This window comes from Gambusia affinis, linkage group LG14, assembly GCF_019740435.1.
Source record: "Gambusia affinis linkage group LG14, SWU_Gaff_1.0, whole genome shotgun sequence".
NCBI lineage: Eukaryota > Metazoa > Chordata > Actinopteri > Cyprinodontiformes > Poeciliidae > Gambusia > Gambusia affinis.
The window spans coordinates 12,578,341-12,599,917 of NC_057881.1; the positions used below are offsets into that span (position 1 = coordinate 12,578,341).

At 39.0% G+C, this 21,577-nt stretch overlaps 1 protein-coding gene across 1 annotated transcript in view; it reads left to right on the forward strand.

The window, feature by feature from the left end:
- Nucleotides 1-21,577, forward strand: part of jarid2b (jumonji, AT rich interactive domain 2b) — a 114,987-nt gene that overhangs the window by 46,255 nt on the left and 47,155 nt on the right. Inside the window, exons 2-3 of the mRNA XM_044139459.1 lie at nucleotides 5,230-5,356; nucleotides 14,548-14,674. Coding sequence (XP_043995394.1) covers nucleotides 5,230-5,356; nucleotides 14,548-14,674 — 254 coding nt within the window. The remainder of the gene's footprint in view (nucleotides 1-5,229; nucleotides 5,357-14,547; nucleotides 14,675-21,577) is intronic.

The following is a 21,577-nucleotide window of genomic DNA, read 5'->3' on the forward strand; positions in this document are numbered from 1 at the left end:
ACAAAGCAAACGGTGGTTAACATCGAGGCTGACATAGTAAAGAGTTGTTTTATTTTTTTTTAAAGGCTTGGAGCATTAGTTTGCACATGTTTTAGTTTTTCCACTGAGTCATAATCAAGATGCAACAAATGTTTCTAATCTGCGAACGCTTTGGTTGCGACCTTTACAGTGATCTGCCTGGGAATTAAGTAATTAACATCTTGCCATCATCTGCTCCGGCTGTGAACTCCAAGCAGTTTGATCCCCATAGCCAGTCATATGGGGCCCATGTGTTGCTGAAAAGTGTGCAGCAGAGACCAAGATGTGAAGGAAGATGTGTGGGTGATGTGACCGTCATGGCTACTGGACATAAAAACGCCCGCGGCTGGCTAAAATAACATTTTTGCTCCATCTATCGATTCCTCCACCTTCCTCTCTGTTCCCTCTCCAAGAGGAAACGTGTCTTAGAATAACAGATTTCGGCTTTCAGTTTTTGTAGAGCAAATCACAGCTGGTGCATGGCCCACATTCCTTTGGTATGACGTCTGTGCAGTCGGCAGCAGCAAGCTTCTATTTTTAGACCATGCAAGTGCATGTGTGCATGCAACTACACACCTTTGGAAACATAAAAAAAAGCTCTGTATGCTTTATTCACACTTTAATGAAATGCAAATGTGCAGATTAAACTTGTAGATTTTTTTCAGTGATTGCTACTTATCATATATGTTTGAATGATGAAAAAAATACTGCAGTTAGGTCATATGGTTTATGTTTGTTTTTTAACACAGCTTTAGAGCACTGAACAAAGGCTGTAGGAACTATGCGTGGTTATTTAAAAATTTTTTGCAATGTTTAGGAAGTACTGATTAAAATTTGATTAGTGTTTATTGCTATTGTTTTATGATTGATTTGATCTTCTAAAAGATAGAAGTTAGAAGAATCAAATAACTTTGACTTCATTTGCTAATACAGACAAGGCCACACTTTTTTTTCTTAGCAAAAATTCACATTTCAAATATTCCTATGACAGATGTCATCACATTTTACATTAATAGTTTAATGCAGTATTTACCATTATCATCAATCACAATTTTCTAATATCTAGCGGAACATATTTTGCAAGTAGGAATTATTATTTTTTGATTAAATGTTCAAATTGTTTGCTTTTTGTTGTTGTTGTTGTTTTGTCTGCATATTGTTGACCCTTCGGTTTTGCATAAGGGAGTTCTATATTGTCCCAGTGTGAAAAGACCTGCCTTGCTTGCTGTGAACTGCTTGTAAATCTTGAGTATCCATCCACTGAATCTCAACATATTTGGTCTACAGTGTTGGCCAAATCTTGAAGAAAAAAAAAACATGCCATTGTCTAAAACTCTGCTCCCCATCTCCTAACAGGTGCTTGTCAGAGCTTCCCCGTCTGTTCCAAAGAGTGTTGGTTACAAGGTTGCTGGGTGACTGGTGAACGCACTCCCAAGGCGCCTCCCGATTGTGAGCTCACGAGCCGCAAAGTTCCCCACGCTCATTAGTGGGATTTTCCTCACCTTGTGGGAGCTGGCTCGGGGTGTAGATGCGTGTCACTGCCAGGTGGCATTCGATGTGAAAGCTCTCTGTGCAAAAAAGGAAATCTGGCAACATTCAACTGGGAAAGCGAGGTGTAACACATTTTGATGCTATTGCTCATTTGAGAAGCTGTTTGCCTTTCCGTCCTGCTTTACTATCTTCTGGCAGGTGGATTTTCTTTTTTTTTATTACCCCTCCCAAAAAAATGTCTTAAACACATAATTGGTGGTTCAAAATCTTCAAAAGGGAGAGGTATGCATTACGGAAAAACCACTTTCACATCACAGGTTGGACAGCTTTAAACAGTACAGCAGCTGCTACTATTATGATTTTCTTCCCCTTAGTTTTTATCCATCACTCGTTGCTGTGTGTTACAGTGCAGGAAATATTTGTGGCCGCCTGCCAACAGCTGTAAGGAAACCACAGAGTATGAGAGAAAAAAAAAAGAAACCTAGACAAACTTTGAGGTCAATCTATCGACGTTTTTTCCCTTTCATTTTATATTCAGCTATCTGGCGTTGGTGTGTATTAACCGTCAGCTGTACACCATTGTTTGCAACCGAGAGATTTATAGACTGTGCTGTTTGTGTCGGTGCACGTTTGGCTCTGTGCCACACCATGAGAGGAGTGCTAGTGAGCTGTCTAGGTAATTGGTGCTTACCTGGCAGGGTTTTGCACATACAAAGAATGGATTAGATGACATTAACTACAGGGGGAAATGGCATAATTGAAGTCTTGCTCTGCCTCTCCCACTGGCGAGCATGTGTGCACGCACACTCGCATGTGACGGCGTAATAAGGGGCCGCTTATTACACTAAAGACATACCTCTCTATGTCTTGGTCGGAGGCTAAGAAGCATTGTCATGCTGAGTGGCTTTGCTTGTATCCATATGTCTGCTGGGAGTCTGTATTCATCCAGACATGGCTGCCACCAGTCCAGGTCTTATGCTGTAGGTTTTATCTGATTTAAAAGGGTTAGGGGTTGTGAATACAAACAATAACACTTTTTAGATTTAACACATTTTTCAAGTTGTTCTGTCTGCTTGTTCAAACTTATGACACCAATGTTTTGGAGCCAGGATCCTGACTTAAATCTTAAAAAGGTTTTAATGAAAAAGCTGCTTCTGACCGACGGCTGAAACATCAAACGTTTCTTCATGACTTAACCTCCTTACGCCTTCACCTTTGGTGACAAGTGTGACCAGATTGACATCCGGCACAGACGGTCTCATTGCTTTGTACTAAAATAATTAGTTAACATTTCTCGCTGTTTTGGAAGATCTTTGTGATACTGTGATAATCATAAGTCTGTGATTAAGTTGTGCAGCCCAGCTGATACTGACCATCACATATCTCGCAACTGAAACAGCTGTTGGAGACGAAGATCAGGGACAGTGGTGTGGACTTTTTGTTGATAGAAAAGTTGATAAATGTGTGTTTATTATAAGCAATGTTGTTTTCCTAATATTGTGAGGCCTTACAATGAATACAACAATTTACTCTTGACCATTAAAAAAAATCCTCCTCAGTATTTTGACAAAAATTTTCATTGAATGAAGTTCTATCTTATCTGTCCTCTCTCAACAATTTGACTCAACTCCTCAGACGTCATATATGTGTCAAACACACTGACACACTTATACACACCTTGCGGCGCTGCTGCTATAATTAGCTGTGGCTTGTCTGCATAGATCAGATTTTTTGAGTGTGAAAAGACTATCAGCAGCCTTACCAGAAAGGTGCATAGGAGACATTAATTTGTCATGGCATTGTGGATGTTGGAGACAACATAATATCATACTGTGTTTTTCTGAACACGTTTAGATATGTAATCTAATAACGTTGTAGTTTCAGTGTCACTGTATGTACTGTTTTACATTTTGCCACAAACGTTTTGGGAATTTCCTCAAATTTCCTTTCCTGTCATGGAATACAGTGCAAAGATCTAACTTCATAAACTACTTAAACAAATATGTCTTTCTTGTAATGAATGTAGATTTTATCACCAAGCAGAGATGGCTAGATGGAAAGAAGGAAGATCATTTTCCAAAGAAGAATTCACAAACATTTCTGTCTTTAAATATGAAAATGACTTGCAGTCATAGTACAAATGCTCGCCATGCCACACTTTTTATGTTATTAAAAGAATTGTGTGAACCATGTTTAGTTTTCTTTCTACTCTACAGTCATGCTCTACTTTCTGTAGGTCTATCAAATATAACTGAAATTAACTGCATCCAAGTTCGTGGCAGCAAAAACTTTTTTTTTTTTTTTTGTTCTCTATTACTGTAACATTTTATCTTGTAATTACATCGGCTGGAAGATCTCATGTGAGTTATAGGTCTCGAATGCTTTTAGTCAGTTCTGATGTCGCCCCGATATCTGGAAGCTTTTCAGCTGACCCTATACCAGAGATTTGAGTCAACTGAACTATCAGAAGGCTGTTTTGTTTCTTCATATCTGCCTCCTGCATCATATTTGACTCACACAGAAGGCGTGTTTGCAGAGATGAGTTGGCATGATCAGAATTTGCAACAATTTCAGATAAATCGTTTGAGAGCTAATGCACAGTTTGAGTGCATTAGCTCTCATAATGTTCTCTCTTCTCAATGTTACGAGAAGCGCACGCAAGACGCGCCCTGCGTCTTGTTTTGAGAAAATCTGCTTCCCATCTCAATTTTTTTTTGCTAAAAACTCTTTCTTGCATGCGTAATAATAATTTCCTTTAGTCATTAATGTGGTTAAACACCAAACAGATCAGAGTCAGAGAATTGGGAATAAGCAGCAAAGGGAGAACAGAAATATTGTCATTGCCTTTTGATGCTCTCTGAAGACCCTTTTATAGCTGAGCTCGCTCTAGCTGGATAGTTTTCTAATGAGCTGTTAAAACTCAATAAGACAAGTAGGTTTTTAAAATATCTTGCAGCATTTTAAATGCTTTGCTGTTCAGTCTCTTTGATTCAAACTGGGGTAAAAAAAAAAAAAAAGATGTCTTCAAAGTTGCATTATGCATTTTTCATTTGCTTTCTAACTTTTTATCACTGTAGCACACAGCAATCATTGCTTTATGGAGGGGATGTAATCTTTTATACCTTCTGCTAATGCATTACTCTGTCATGTTATGCTAATGTACTACTCTATAATCAGAGATGAGGAATCATATATAAAGGCATTCTCTGGCAGACTCAAACTTTGTATTTTAATCTTCTGCAAAGCTTTCGTAATGGCTTCTATATGATATCTTTATGTATCCCATATTTTATTCCTTTCTTGGCAGACTAATGCATAATGCAATTTCCACATTGCTGCTAACTAGCTGCAGTCCTTGTAAGCAAATATTTTTCTCATCTCATTATGTTGTTTACTGAGTGTATAGTAGCTGCGTTTCTGCTTAGCTTTCTTGGCACTGAGCTGGATTCTTGCAGCCTGGGTCATTTTGTCAACGAATCGGTTGGCCTGTGAGCATTTCCTGACCTTCACCTCAAGTCACATTTTTCCTGCAGCCCAGCAGCAAAACAAGAGAGAGCACACAGCATAAATGATTTGTTTTTATTAGAGTAATTCATATCCATTGTAACAAGCGGTCTACATGCGTGCAGAAACTTATGTAATGCTAATGTAAATAAATAGGAAGCTTAAGGTTGTGACTTCTACTTCTTTTAATCATTCATACTTTCCATATGTTCACAGGATGACAGTGATGGGATCCCGTGGTCGGAAGAACGGATGATGCGGAAGGTGCTTTACCTCTCCCTGAAGGAATTTAGGACTGCACAGAAACGGCAGCTGGATGGCGATGGAACCACGAACCTTAATGGTGAGTTTAGAGCCATTAATAAAACTATGGTTATTTTTTTGAGGGATGGGGGGATGTTTTTATTCTATTTTATTTAGATGGATGGAGATGGTGGCAGAGACTCTATGAGGTCTCGGCTAATTTGTAACGATGGTCACAAACGGTCAGTTCAAGCCCCGTGTTCTATTTCCATTTCATTCTTCTTCCGTACCTGAAAACAAACCACTGACTTACACCGTTGCTTTTCAGTTTATTTTTCTCACAAATTAAAGTTTTGATGAGTTATTTGGATGAATATTTCTAAAAGCGCTCAAATTGTTTATGTAATAATAAATATTGTTCTGATGGTTTTATAGCCCTTTGACTCCATTTCAATTAAATATGGTTCTGATTTACTTTGGGCCAGTCAGCCCGTAAGACATGAGATTATTGCTTCAAACCAAAACAAACAATTCCACTGGAGTCAAACAACCACATTTCACTGATGTCCTCTAAAAGTACAAATTGTTCCCGAATGAAAGCAGTATCCTAGGTGACACCAGTACTGGTTAACAGATGCTCACTAGGAACTATCTAATTACTGCTTGCAGGAAAAATGCTGTCTTTTTTTTTTTTTTTTTTTTTGCAGCATTCCTTCCTCGAAGCATTAAACTGCTGCTTTTCTAGTTTCCTTTAGCAGGATCTAAAGCAAACTAGAAACTAGCTGTGCTCCTGAACTACGGTAGCCTTGCGTTTAATCCAGAAAAAGCTTTTTTTTTTTTTTTTTGCAGCATTCCTTCCTCGAAGCATTAAACTGCTGCTTTTCTAGTTTCCTTTAGCAGGATCTAAAGCAAACTAGAAACTAGCTGTGCTCCTGAACTACGGTAGCCTTACGTTTAATCCAGAAAAAGCTTAAATTCAGTCTCAGCCCTTTAAATATTCAAATAACTCCTTTTCCATGCAGTAAGCTTTAAGTAGGTTAAAAATATGTTTTAAATCTCCAGTTCACAAAGTAAAAATAACACAAAGCAACCAAAGTATAAAGTATTTAATTTTTCATATTTTATTTCCCATGAAAGATGGGAAGTGACCAGCCCCCAATGCAAACTTGTTCAAACAAGATGCTTCTTGCAGCTTGCAAGAACTCTGAGCAAAGAAACATGCGGCGCAGGGCAGAACGATGAGCCTCAGTGACACTTATTTATAGATGAGAGCTTTGATTGGCCAGCCAGCTAGAGACAGGCAGGACCCAGTCTGTCGTCAGAAGTGATTAAATCTAGGAACAGTAATTTTGATGCTCGCAGTAATGGACAATGCCTAAAATCTAAAATCATGAGCCATAGCATAGCTAAAGCCATTGTCACACACTCCCTCCTAGTTAAATTTGTAGTGAGGTGAAACCCATATTGTGGTGAGCAGAGATGATCTACACACAAAGAGCTGAACTAAGATCCAAACATGAGTGTCTTAGATCAAAACTGGAGCAGGAGATTTGAGTCTGTTGCTTCCCCTTCAGCCCAGATCCTGCAGATACACAGTCTTCCTTTTCCTCGGAGTCAAATGAGGACTTGAAACAATAAAATTCAATTGTGAAATGTAACTAACCCAAAGCTGGAAACTTGCCTTTTACTTTGACAAAAACCAAACACTCTGCAGAAGAATTTTGGGAAGTAAATGTTAGGTTTTTGTTCGATGTTCTTGGAACACACGATTGAGAAATCTTACCCACCTTTTATTGTGGGGGGGTTGGGTTGGAAAGTTGCAGTCTTTACTGGTACAACGTGTTATCCTCAAAGGACCCTCTGAGCTCAAACTGTTTTAAGGTTTTTTTATGTTGTTTTCTCATCAGCTAGCAACTCTGTTCAGTGCCACAGACATGAAAGCATGTGTCTACGTGGTGTTAATCCTTTCCAGCTTGGACATTTACACTCACTCCAGGGACAAGACTTATTAAAACGTGTGCTCACAGGAACTTAGACAAGAGTTTAATATTTAAAATTGCTTGCATAGTCAGGAACCCAGCTCCAGGTGGAAGCCTGCTGCTTTCACTCTTTTGTGGGGGGAGGGATTGTGTGTGTTTTGGTGTGTGAACCTGAAGCAGTTCAGAAATAGCGAGAGCACAAGAAGAAAGATCTTTCTTGGAAACAAGAAGCCAAGATGACTTTGTTGTTTTTGTCTTTTTGTTGACCTTGATGTTTCTGTACCAAAAATCCCTCCGTCAGTCAGCAGCAGAGATTTGAACTCGTCTTTTAGCTATTCTCCGCAAGTCGGATGCAGAAAGAAAGAAACGAGGAGGAAAGAGGAATTGCTGACAGATGGCACTAAGTCTTTCAGCTATTCCATTAGCAGATATGGAGACAGACGGATAAGAAGGGGCTTTTGAAATATGTCAGAATTCTTATTTTTATTTATTATTTTTATAACTCCAGCTTTCATTTTCTTTTCATATTTTATTTTTCACACCTTCGTTTATTCCGGCATGGATACCGGCTGCCCTCCTCCCTTCCTTGCGACAGCTAAGTCTCATATTTGCCATTCTGGGCCTTTTAAGCCTCTGCGGGTGGCTGACCTTATCGCCTGAATAAAAACGACTCATTAAAAAGCATTGGCGGCCCATCGCACCGAGGGGTAACGACAGCAGCCCCACGCCGACACAAAAGGGGGAGCTGGTGCTGAATAGACGGGGGCCCCGCTGCTTTAGAGCATCCTGGGTTAGCGTGGCTTCAGGAGGCGGCGTGAGCAGCACAGTTTCTCCATCTCTCATGCACATTGTGGTGAAACTGTCAGCCATTTTGGAGGATCATGCTCAGCATGCTCTACATCCTGAATGGGCAGCTCCTGCTGTTTTAGAGGACTGCGGGTTAGAGGTTCTGGACTCGTGTTGAGGCCAGACATGTGTTGCAGGTTTTAGTCTCGCACAGATATAACTGCAAAAACTAATAGCCATTCTGGCAGCCCAGATCTTGCTTGATTCTACATAAGAAACCACAATCAGAAGTTATTTTATTTTGCTGTATCATGTGATGTCGCAGATAAATTTTGTGTGGAAAAAAACAACCTTTTGGGTGCATAAAGTAATGTAAGAATGATAGAGACAGTTAAAGTGATGTGTTGGTTTCTGTTTAAACAGTTTTTGGAAAACATGTCCAAACAATAACTATCATGAGAAAGCGAAACCACGCCTTATGTTGATCATTAAAAAAAATACTGATTTTAATACTTTGAATCAGATAGGAAGTTAGAAAATCATCTAGTCCCTTTAATTAAGCTTCTTTGTTTTTTCGAAAGACTTTTGATTTGCAATTTTATGATTTCTTGGTTTAGAAAATGCTGTGTTTGAAACCAAATTCAGCTTCATTATAGTCCAGGATATTCTGTCAAAGCTAATTTGCTTTTATGCTTTATAGATGAAAGTATTAATTATGGATTGAGAAATGTGAGTTCCTCTACAAATGACCATAATCCTTACATAACCTTGATTTTTGTCACTGAGGTTTGCTTGTGAAATTTGTCTGTCGGTTTTATGCATCAGTCTCCCCACCCACCCATCTTTCTCTTTGTCTACAGCTAGCAATCACACAAGCCTCCTCACCTTTCCCTGTTGGCAGCTATCCATCTTCATCACACTTCCTGCCACTCGTGCTCATTCCCTGCATTATTTAACAAATGACATTATGCCCTTTTTGCATCCCATCTTCCCCTAATTCACCTGAGCATCCTCTCTCCCATCCACATGGGTCCGCTCCTTTTCTCCTCCCCTATTCTCCTCTTTTCGTTTGTCCTTCCGTTTTTCTCTCCCCTGATACGGGGTTTTATTACACATCAATAGGACTCCAGTTACTGCTATCTCTGCCAGCTCCTGTCTCCTCGCAGTCTCCTCGATTATGTATATCCACAACCTCATTCTCTTCTCTATAGCCTCTTCTACCTCCTGCTTCCTTCATCCGTCTATGTCTCCGTTTTTTCCCCCGTCCTGTTTTGTCCTTTCCATCCTCTGCCCCATCTGTCTTAACTATCGTTACTGTCATCCAAACCGTCCCTCCCTCTTTCTCCATTTGTTCTCCTTCTTCACTGTTCTTTTCCTCTGTTATGTGTTTTTTAACTCTTTTCCCTCGTGTTTCTCCAGCCATTTGCGTCTTTTTATGTAGCGATGTCCCCACCTCTCCATATCTATCTGCCGTATTTTTCCTGACATCTCCTCTCCAATCCTTTCCTCCCTCTCCATTTTCCTAAGTGCTATTGATGGAGGAGCTGGCTGTTGGCCAAACACAAGGAGGTGCTGAGGAGACGGCACTCCATTCGCCCATTTCTCTGGCTTGTCTTCTTTCGTTCTTTTCCTGTCTGTCTGCATGTCTCCGTACTTGCTGTTCTGACCATTTTTAGGCACTCCATTCCCATTCCCTTCATCAGTCAGTCTACTCTGTTTGTCTGCATTTCCTGTGCCGCCAGCTTGCACAGCCAGAGTGGCAGCTGTGGCATCTAAAACTCTGTGTTGGACCACTATTCCTCTTTCTGGTGATGGCATCACAGTACAGAGGACAGATAAAGGTATGCTAGCACAGACGGGACGTCGGGAAAAAATGAACAACTGTAACATAATACCTAAGTGAGGGCGAGTTTTGCTAGTCTATCATGCAGGAGAGAGAGATTTCATCTGTTTCGTCCTTGCTCGTTCTGTCAATGAAAAATAAAAAAAGCGTCGAGGCATTACAGGAACCTTTTGATGCTTCAGATTTAGCTTTGAACTGGTGCAAAACAGATGTCATGTTTCTGAACTCCAATGTTTGGCTTCGGTAAATTGCCATACTTTGTTGTCCTCCGATCTTGTAAGAAACAGTAATATATTTTAGTTTGAGCTTCTGCTTTAAAAATGTATGGGAAAGGATTCTGTGTAGGGCTTTTTCTCAGAATTACTCCAATCCTGTTGTGCCATTTTAACAATATGCTGGCTTGAAGAATCACTTGAACCAAGAGCACACTAGAGAGTTTTAGATGCACTTGTTTAGTAAAAGGGGAAATTGGGGATGAAAGTGATGTTTGAGTGTGAATTATACAGAACATGCATTAACATTTTATTCGTCAGAGGAGAATAAAATGCTGCTATATTAATAAATACATGTATTGTCTGTAGTTTACACCTGCTAATGAGGCCCATTCATTGAAGTTGTGAATGTTTGAACAGGAACACATTGAAGTGTGAGTAGGATTTTTTCTTTCTTTGTCTTGCTTCCCCCTCTGCAGTTGCAACTGGGATGTTTGATATTTTCATCTTGCTTTGGTATTTTTCAAGAAAATTGTCATTTGAAAATTAAAGAGTAAATCTTTCTTAATTCAGAGCAAATTATTCTCAGTGTTGAATAATACATTGTTCTCCCACAAGTCTCTGCTCTCAATCTAAAGAGAATGGGGGTTGCTGAAATTGGCTCCGTCTCAAAAGTTTCTTCGTTCAGATTTGATGTCTCATCATGTACAATAGTTTGTCAAGAAACTGTAACTGACTGTAACAATGAGAAGCCTTAAAATGCAGCAAAACCAATAATAAATGTGATAAACCTGATTAGCCCCTACTTCTGGGATTGCTCACTGGCATCATATCTCTGCTCCAGGAAGCAAAAGGTTGGAACCAGGCTCTTCCTACCCTCAACTATCCCCAGTTCTCCGCTTTCCCGGGATTCCCAGGTCTGCCTCTCAAATGGGCACTCATGTGCGACCAGCATATGTCAAACAACTCTTTGGAGAATGGGAGGAAATGGATGGACGGATGTCGAGGATGGAAGAGAAGAGCGGGTTGTTGAAACGGGCCAATTCTTGTTTGTTTGTGTTCTCTCGGGACGCCATGTGTCAGTCATTTTGTGAGCACAATTAAACTTAATGAGCTGTTTTGCTTTTGCTCTGATGTATATGGGCGAAACACTGTCCAGAGGCAGACGGGAGACTGTTTACACCATGATCAGATGAGTTTTAATGATGCACCTCAAAATCTTTTTTGAAATTTTCTACTTATTAAACAGCTTCTATGTTTTCCATTAGCTGGCTGGCACATTGGATCACTGTAGAAAATTCACTTAGATATACACAAATAACCTTTGGAGTCCAAAGATGGTCTATTTAATAGTTTCCTCACTGGAAAAATATTAATTGGTTGGATCGCAAGCATTTTTTTACAGCATGCGCTCACTTTTTATTTGTGGGCATCACATTAACTGACATTTACATAACATCTGCATAGAAATTTGATGTGGACAGCTTCCAACTTGGCATTCACCTCATACTCTGCCTTTTTGGCTGCCATAGCAGCGAGATATGAGATAGTAGATGTACCCTAAAATGACTAAGGTATTGAAAAAGGAAGCTGACAAAACATTAACAGCTGGTTTCATGGGTGAAATAATGTAGCTCATGAACTTTAGAGCATGTACCCATCTTGTAAAGAGAGTTTTGGTTCTTTAAATAAAGTAGCTACTAATGTATATATATATATTTATATTTTATAATTGGCTTCTCTCGTCTAGCGGATAATGAAACACATGCTTCATTAGGCACATTACAAATTTACTATATACTGTAGAATTGTTAATTGCTTGTCACAGTCAGCAAAATGTGTCACTAGTTTTCAGAGTGACATAATACTTTTTATTCATCTTATAGTGAGCATGTTTAAAGCCTTATGTTAATTTCTTTTTGCCTATCCGTTACTTTTTAAAAAGGGTGAACTATGGCAAGCCATTGTCTGTTTTCTGCATCAGTTTTTTTGCCGTCCAGTATTATAGTTCTCAGACTGTTTTAGTTGGAATTCCACATTGACATTTCATAAAAATATCATTTTGCAGCTATCAAATTCCTTTAAACAACTTTAATAGAAACTGTTGATTCATAAAAGCTTAGTGAACCTTTCGTGCCAAGTGCGAATTGAAGAGGGATGATTCACCTTGACGTATAGACTTAGTGGCTCTTTGGCGCAAATATAAAACATTTCAAGCGATGCAATAAACTTACTCATCGCCCTGGCTCTTCATAACACTCTGACCGCAACGATGACTATACCTCCGCTTTCAGGTACTGACCTGCCCTGCATGCGTGTGAACAAACCAAATGGAGTTTATGCAGTAATGAGAAAAGTGTGTGAGTTCATTCAGCCCAAACCAGAGATATAACTGTTAAATCATGTTTGAGATGTTTTTACACTCTCCACAATCATTCATCTTCCTTCTGTCGCCTGCTGTCATTTGATCTCCCTGCTCCCCTTCCCATCTATCAGATGAAACAATGCCCAGGCTTGTTCACCAATTGCAACTCTGGCAGGACATCATATAAGTCATACTCATCCCAACCTTTGCCTTTGACTCATGCTGTTAGTGAGAGCTGAATTAATATTATTTAGCAGTAGCGAGTGAAAGACCTAATGAAACATCTATCTATTGAATGGAATTAAGTGGGCATGTTGGTGGTAAACTCTCGTGCCAAATATCAGTGACTAAAAAAAAGACACCTTCTATTATTGAGGTGTTTGTGATCGAACAAGAGTGAGTTTCAAGGTTGGCAGCCAGTGAGTCATTGCTGGTCTTTGCTAAATGAATGTGAACAAGGTAGAACTGTCATTGCCTTAGTCAAGTCAGGCACATTTTCTGCAGAGAGAGAACCTGTCTGTTTGTAAATTAATACCTTCCTGTTGCAGGTACAAAAAAGTTACTGACTCTTAACATGTTGAGGTTCTAGCACTTCTAACATCAAGGCTCGGTATCCTTCTGCTTTTTCTGTAAATCCCCCTCTGTACTGTGATGCCATCACTAGAAAGAGGAATAGTGGTCCAACACAGAGTTCTAGCTGCCACAGCTGCCACTCTGGCCGTGCAAGCTGGCGGCACAGGAAATGCAGACAAACAGAGCAGACTGACTGCGTAACCTCTTGACTTAGCACGGAACCAGTCTTCTCTAGTCAATCTATACAATTTCTGATCCATTCAACAGTTTCTGTCATGGCTCAAGAACACACAGATTAATAAACTCCTATACTTGAGTCACACGCTGGCCTCCAAATGAAAGCCTTGACCTCGGACACACGGACTATGACGTATCCCAGGTACGTCATACTTGGCTGTAAACCATTCCAGTTAATTGAAGATGCAAACAGAACTACATCTCCTGCATAAAACAAAGATGAGACATGAAGGTTCCCAAACCAGATTTGCAACAACTACACCTTTAGATCCCATCCATGAACACTACGGCAAGAATCGGAAACCAGAGTTGGTGCTGGGAGTGAAAAACCTGCACTGGGAACAAGCTTGACATTGTGTTAAGGATATAGCTCATGCTTTGGTGATTCAGGGACTGGGTGGCCTTTATAAATGCATCCATGGGATATTATCACACACTATAATATCCCAGACTTTCTCAACACGCCCTATGTTGTTTTTTCTCACACCGTGTTCCTGAATCAGACTGGCTTCTTAGACTGACCCATTCCAAGATCTGCCCCAGGGGAAATTACCTGTGATTACTATTAACTTCCACTCTGTTCTTTGACCTGATTTAAATTTCCTGTGCCTCTTGTTGCTTTTGATTCAAAAGTCTGTCTGGAGCCTTGTTTTGTTTGAGTGAGCTACTTGCTAAATATTTAATCCTGACTCTCTCTGTCGGGTTTTCTGAAAATTTCATGTCTGGCAGAAGCTATCCTTTTCTCACACTGCCTTTAGTTTGTTTTCTCCTTAATTCATTGTCCTAGGGAGCCCATCACCTCCATTCCAGAAAAAGGAAGTTGATTTTCCTTTTCTCTAAAATTGATCCCCGAGAAGCTGCAAAATGTACAACAGGACATGAAATAATATGCTTTCAGCTTGCCTCACAAGCTCAGTTTGTTTTGAACTGTTTGGGTTATTGGTGCTTTCTTTTCATTGATCTCTTTCAATCGTTGTCATTCCCATGTTCTCTTCTCTGCACTGTTGGCTAGAACAGATTTACCATAATCTCATCAAAAGCAATGTTTACTGCCCCCCTCTCGCATTATTGCATCATTTCAAAGAGTAAAAAAAAGAGCTTTATTAACCCTGACAGAGTAAAGTGATGAAAACGCCGTTTTTTTCTACAAGGACTCAATATTTATTTTAAAAGAATATATCATTCCAGGAAATAGACTGATAAAGAATTATGTTAGCAATATAAGTTGAAATGATTTAACCAAATGGATGTTGAGGGAGGCTTGAGTGTAACTATTTTTATGCTTCTTGTCTCCAGGTTCTCTTGCCAATGGGCAGCTGAATGGCTCGGTGTCGAAGGGCTGCCACAAAGAAGATGGGTCCTTGCGCTCTCAGGGCCTCCATGGGAGCAACAAATATGGCGAGGACAGTCCTGCAAAAAAGAGGTTGGTCATTCCTTAATGGTTTTCCGTCTGTTTACATCATGAACACAGGATAATGTCTGCATTGTCTGGGCAGTGGTTCATTAAAGCTAGCTTTAGATAAATCTATTTTATTACTGTAGTGTTTATTTTTCCAAAATAAAGCAATTCGAAAGCTTACAGAATTCAAAGTGCATTCCATCACTGACTGACATTGTTGGAGAGGAATTTTGGCTCCCTCTTCATTCCAACATTAGTTCAGTTCATTAAGCTTTTCAGACATTAGTCTATGCTCAGTTCTCTTAAGTGGTACTTTAATAGACAGCTTGATACTTTCCTTCCCAGCCTCCCTATTGTAGATATTTTGCTGTATTTGTGATCATTCCTGTTTATCAGCCTATTTAGACAAAGCTTCAACCAATTTGACTCCGCCTTACTTCAGTATATGGAAGATTGATTCATTGACTGCAAGGTACATGGATGCTGTGGATATAAAAGGTTCAGGATTAGTTGGCTGAAGTCATCAACCCTCTGCCACTGTGCTCAACAGTTGCTGTGTGAGGTGCTGGTGCTGACATGGTGTCTGATTTTCCCTGAAGGTGGTTCAGAGTAGAATTTCTGTAGTTTCTTGTTCTTAGCCTTTTTCAGGAATGTGCAACTCTTATTGTTGGACCGATTTAGCTTAAACTGACTTCAGTGAAAAACTTGAAACCAGGCTCAGGTTTTTCCTCATTATTTTTTACAAACGCTGCTCGTTCTTTTTTCCCACTTTCCAGCCACACGTTTTGTGTGCAATTTATTATCCCCTTCTCATCCTAGCTCCTGTAAATCCTATGTTACAACATCCCCAGCAAAATCGATGCAACATGTTTTACTGCTACGCCGATCATTTCAGTGATTTATAAACCAATCCTGCGCACTCTCCCTTCTGTCTCTCTCACTTGATTTGTGTCTTTTCTTCTTTCTCCATCAGTGTTTTAAATTAAAATGTTTTGAAAAACCACTTTCTATTTAACAGCAGAATGAGGGAGTCGACCCAGAAGGGTAAATAGCTCAAACAGAATCGAAAGAACTGTGAGCTGATGTTTAAGAGCAAATTCATTTCAATCATTTATAATTAGCCTCTTAAAAGATTGTTGCCAAGCGTTTGCGAATAAATAATTTAAAAACTGAAGTAGCTTGCTGCCACAGTACAATATGCTGTTAATTTCCAGCCTGCATATTTGTATTAATGTATTTTTTTAATGGTAGTCATGCAGTGCGTAAATAATTGAAATTGGCTGTAAAAGGTAGTGATTTTTCAAAGAGATTTACAGGAAAACACAGCTTTGTTTGACAAACATCACTGAGAAATTATGTAAATCTGTGGAAAATTTTAATCTTTCAGCTAGGTGATTACAATCTGAGAAACAGGATTTACTGTAGATTATGTTTTATAGGATGCAAAACAGAATTAAAACGACTACTGTGCCTTAATGCTCGTGTTTCCCTTCACATTCATGTAGCCACGCAACCTGATTTTTCTACTGTTTACCCCTCAACACGACTACAGTGGATGGAGTGTGTGGGTGTGTTAATGTCGACGGTGTGCGGGTGTGTGTGGTGCGTTCCCTCCCGCACGTTGACAGGGCATCCAAACATCAGGGTAAACCTGGACGGGGGCGGACGGGGGAGAGTGGGACTTGTGGGCGAGGAGGGGGCTGGACTGCAGCAGATGTCTCTCTGTAATGAGCATACAGGCTCCATTCATTGCGTGTCAAGCACCTGCTCGAGTCCTCCGAGCTGTCATTTGATACCGAAGCTTCGAAATCTCAGCGTGGTCATTACAACTCGTGGGTCTTACCTGGCTGCGAAACAGGTGCCCACAGGGCTGGCCGGTGATGTGCTGCAGGAGGAAACTGAAATAAAAAGACCCTATTGGGGTTTCGAATTTTTAAAAGTGATTACCTTGATGGCTGAATGAGTTAAAGAGTGAAGGAAGGCACGAAAGTAGAGAAATTATTTAAGATTTATACAGTAAGACAGTAAGAGAGATATAATGTCTACCAGCTTTCCATAAAACTCATTAATTTTGAGCCTTTTGATTTATTCATTTTCCAGGAGGAAAACATAGGCCACTCAAAGTCAGATCAACCTGCTTTTGTAGCCATTAGCGAGCTTTTAGCATCTATGTGCCAAAAATTTGGGTCTCTCTATTAGACATGGTTGTTGTTTTTTGGGGATTGTCCACAGTTTTGGCTCTGGAGCTGGTGATTATAAGTGACATTAGGAAATTTGGAGTCTTTATTATTCCTCTTTGTGGAATCCAACTCTAAAACAGGCAATGAAGCAGACCCACAGCATGGCGCTAAAACAAACAGGCTTGCACCAAAATGAGTGTGTGTGTAAATATTTGACTGAGTTTTGACCATGTATGGATAAAATTAATCCACTGATATCTTTCAGAGATTGTTTTGTTTGTTTGTTTGGCCATCAAAATGATTAGCCGTAAATAAAGATGTCTGTGTGTGAACTCAAGATTACTGACTACAGCAACTAAGTCTTTTTTTTAAGTAATTGTTGGGCTTAGATGACAGTAAAGCTAAAATTAGCCCTATTTCTACTCGGGAAGGAAAATTATTTTTCTCTGATTCTGAAAGCCGGTATTCCCCTGCTTTGTGAGGGTTCAGCTGCAGACCCACTCGTTGGGTAATATTCTTTACTTTGCTTGACACAAACACATGAAAACAGGACAGAATAGAAAGGCTTCCTGTCTCCATACAAAACACAAGTCTGGTCAGACATTGGTATTGCCTTATGCCCTCTTTAAAAAGCTTTATTCAGGCGTTGTGTATGAAGGATGACTCTGCTGCTGTGGTTTAGGGGCTGCTTCTGAACAGGACTAACTGTGATGATGCCAGGGGCTTATTCATCTGGCAGTGGCCTATCTATGGCTTATCTGTGTCCAGCTCTGAGTGAAAAAGAAAAACTTTTTTTTTTTTTTTTTTGTGGGGAAGATGAAGGGATCAAGAGTAGACTGCTGGGTGGGGCAGCATGGAGAGACAGAGGAACAGGTGCGAGTGATTTTTGGCAGGAAGCACCCCCCCTTTTATAAGTCTTTGAGATCAACTTTGTGTTTGCCTTCCCATGCTCCAGAAAAGACTGGCGGCAGTCACTCTTAGACATGCCAGCTCATTGTAGCCCTCTCACCACCATCACTTTATTCTCCAAATAGGGTTTTCCTGCCAAGCTTTGGCCCTCCAAACACATATCCATCAGCTAACACCATATTTCACCATGGTTTACCGACCCAGTTAAAGCCCAGCTTAATCCCCCCCCGCAGTATTGAAATTAAGTTGGAATCTGTCAGTGAAAAGGCCTACTTTTATTTAAAATGTATTTTATTGGCATTCCCCACACATTATGAGTCACAAAATGCACAGCTTTTAAAGGAAATGCTTCTCCAAATAGGAGTCATAATTTTCACACTTAGTCATCATCTGAAAAATAAAATTAGTCAGTTTTCATCTGCATTTATTGGCATCTTAATGACATCTCACTGCTCTCAAAGGATATAGCAAAATATAGTTTCAGCTGAATTGATTGAAGATCTGAAAACATCTATGTGGTTTAATTCCTTGTAAAGAATTGTGGTTTGAATGTTGAGTAAAGTGGCCAAAGGTTTGGCAGATTTGAAATACACAAGTCATTGTCAAAGCTGGTCGGCAGCAATTAATCAAACAGTTTTAAGTTGACTGTCTTTGACCAATGACTGAAAGGTCAAATACTGAAAAAAAAAAAATAGAGTTTCTGTTCTTAAATGCATCGAAGCTGAAATCTCCCACTTCTACCTCATACTTAAATGCCACAGACAAAACATCCTGTTCTTTTTCAGACAAATAAGCGTGTGAGACATCCTTTTAGTTTCTGTTTGCCTTAAAATTGATACATGTACATAGAAACTTGCAGCACTTCTGTTTTTTTTTTAACTTTGTCTTGGTTGCAATTAATTGCTGAATTTAAACATAGTATGCACAACAGGTTTGTGTTGGAGAGCCAATAATTAGAAGTATCTTTCAGTTGTTTTTAATTGTAAGTTGTTATTAATTTTACATTAGGACCGAAGCCGATTTCACTGTGTGATGGAAATCATAGTTATCATAAAACTATTTAAAACTATTTACTATTAATAAAAAAATAAAAAAAACTAATTGGTGCCAGAGTTGACATTTTAATAATAGGTTTTAATAATAGCTGCAGTGTATCTTCTAAGTAAAGATTCATCCTTACCTCAACTGAGACTTCCAAAAGGTTGTCGACTTTTCCCAATGAAATGCTCTCATCTATTTAAGGCCTTGCTGTCTCATGCATCCTGTATGCATTATAATCATCAGAACTTTAAGTTGCAGTTCCTTCAGCTTATTTGTTTTAGCAGTTTAGAGTTTATCAAGAAGAACAGTTCATTTTAAAGCAACTTGTCTGATTTTAAAGAAGGAATTCAGACTATTTTGAGGTATGGTAAAAGTGTGTCTGCAGTGTGATTGTACAGACCACAAGTTGAGTGGCCCTCTTAGACTTCTTAACTTGTTTGCTGCGTTGCGTCACTCTTTTTCTTTCCCTTCTCACTTCACTGAAACCCACTTTTGGCTCTCTTTGAATCTCTTCTCTCTGTTGTCTGTGCCAAGACACACACTCAGCTGCTGCGGCTTGTTTTGTTTCAACTTAATGAATGCCAAGAGCGAGCATGCGCACACACACACACACACACACACATACCACACTTGTCTAGCATAACCAATGACTCTTGTCAGTGATGCATAATCACCGTTTCCATTTATCAAGGATTACGTGCATATACTGTGTATGGACGCACACATACACACAAGACCAGTAATGGCTTTAATGCGACTATTGATTTATTTTAGCTGGCATTGCATGAAAAGTATATACAACACAACCTTGCTGTAGTACCAACACCTAATGGATATAAGAATAAAAAGCAAATAGATGATGTAAAACACAAACACTAAGACTAATGTGTTTCATACAGATTAGTTCTTCATATATCCTGTGACGGATATATAGAACAGAGTAGAATCACATGTGAACTAATCTCCCGGGCAATTAAAACACTTGGGTTTCTTTCTGAAAATGGAATCACCAACAAATACTGTCTCTGCTTATTCCACAGCAGTTTAAAAAGGCTTTTGTTAGCTGTTTGTTTTCTCCTTTACTCTCCCAATGATTTGCACATTTGTGTTTGTCTCCAAAACCTCAAACCAAAGAACACTTTGAAAGGAAAACAAAAAAAAGAATAAAAAATTTGTGTATTGCGCCACTTAATCTAAGCCCCATATACTGTAGTTTTTTTTTGTTTTTTTTCGTTTGTTTTTGAGCAGAGACATCTTTTTGAGATGTTTCTGCTATTCTAATGTAATAACAGAGACATCAGGTGGTAAAAGCAAGGTTACAAAATCAGAGGTTTATAGCTGGGCATTTGCGTAATCATCTGTACAGCTCATTTTAAAATTTTCACTGTTTTTTCTACTCATACACTCTGCTGTGGATGTCTTCTATTTGCACACATGACCTTCATTTGAATTGCTTGGCAGGCTTGTTCTCCTGTGAAACCATAGCAGTGTTTGCTGACACACACATGTTTGAATTTATTTTCATCTTGGGTCAGCTACACAACATTTAGCTTCTCAGTTTGTACATTCCTCAAAACAAATTTTAACGTGGTTTTTCATCCTCTTTAATGCAGGGTTGTGCAGTCAGCTTGGTCACAAAATCTGAGGCTGCTTGCAGTCACCTGCAAACAGCGGCTTGGTCTAGAATTCAGCAAAGACTTTTAGAAACAGAATTTTTGTCCCTCATACTAAACAGTTTCAGTAAATTTATTAAAAATACTCACACTGTCATCTTGAAGTCAGCAATGACAAATTTTCCCTATTTAGACCAAATAAAAAGCAAAAAATAAGTTATTTTTTTTCTTATTTCCCTGGAGACGTCAAGCTTGAATCTCTACTCTACATTTTTCCCTTTAGGGTAGCTCTGGTCACGGCATTTATCAGAAGTGCAGGACATTAGCATTTGTGACAATAAGAACAATGTTGAACTTCCATCTGACCTAATATAGCATTTATATATTCAGACATCAGCTTAATCTGTTTTCAAGATGTCTTTTCTCTTCATCTCCTTATCTGCTCTCATCATTTACTTCAGTCAAAGTGGGAGTGGGGGGGCAAGGTTACATTTACATACACACAGGCCTGCTTATACCTTTTATTTGCAGTGAATGTCGACCTTTTGATGCTTCCACACATTCAAGTCTACAGTTAGGTAACAAAAAGCAATCAACAATAAATCCTTTACATTTTTAAGTACTTCATTTCTGCTGTTGGTGTGGCGCATCTTTGTAAACTCATTTTGGTCATTTCTTTGAACCAAAGTTTTAGCCAGAAATTTGAAAACTACGTTTGAAGATGAATCCTTCTCATTTTTGGAGGAAGGAATAATGTGATTTAAGACCAGTTCATGTATAATAACCTAACTCTAAGTAATAACATTTTGAAATAAAGAGAAACAAAAACTAGCTTTCAATTATTAAACATGTCGAGAGTATATTGAAAACAAGTAGATCAACATGACATTTATACATTTCCTCTTAAAATTCAGATTTATCCTTTATTTTTAAACATTCTGTTATTTTTTTTTTATTCCACTTTCTATAGTTTTGTAAGGGTGTAATTTTAGGTTCACAGTAATATGTGTAATATGAACATTTCATCATTGTTGATGGACACAAAACCACCAGTTGAAAAATGTATACAAAGGATTTAAAAAGTACCAAGAGCTGAAATTATTGTCAATCGGAGACAATAATACCAAAAAATGCAAATAAATATATTCTCTGTTTTCTACAGTTTTTCTTTTTAACACTTCAAA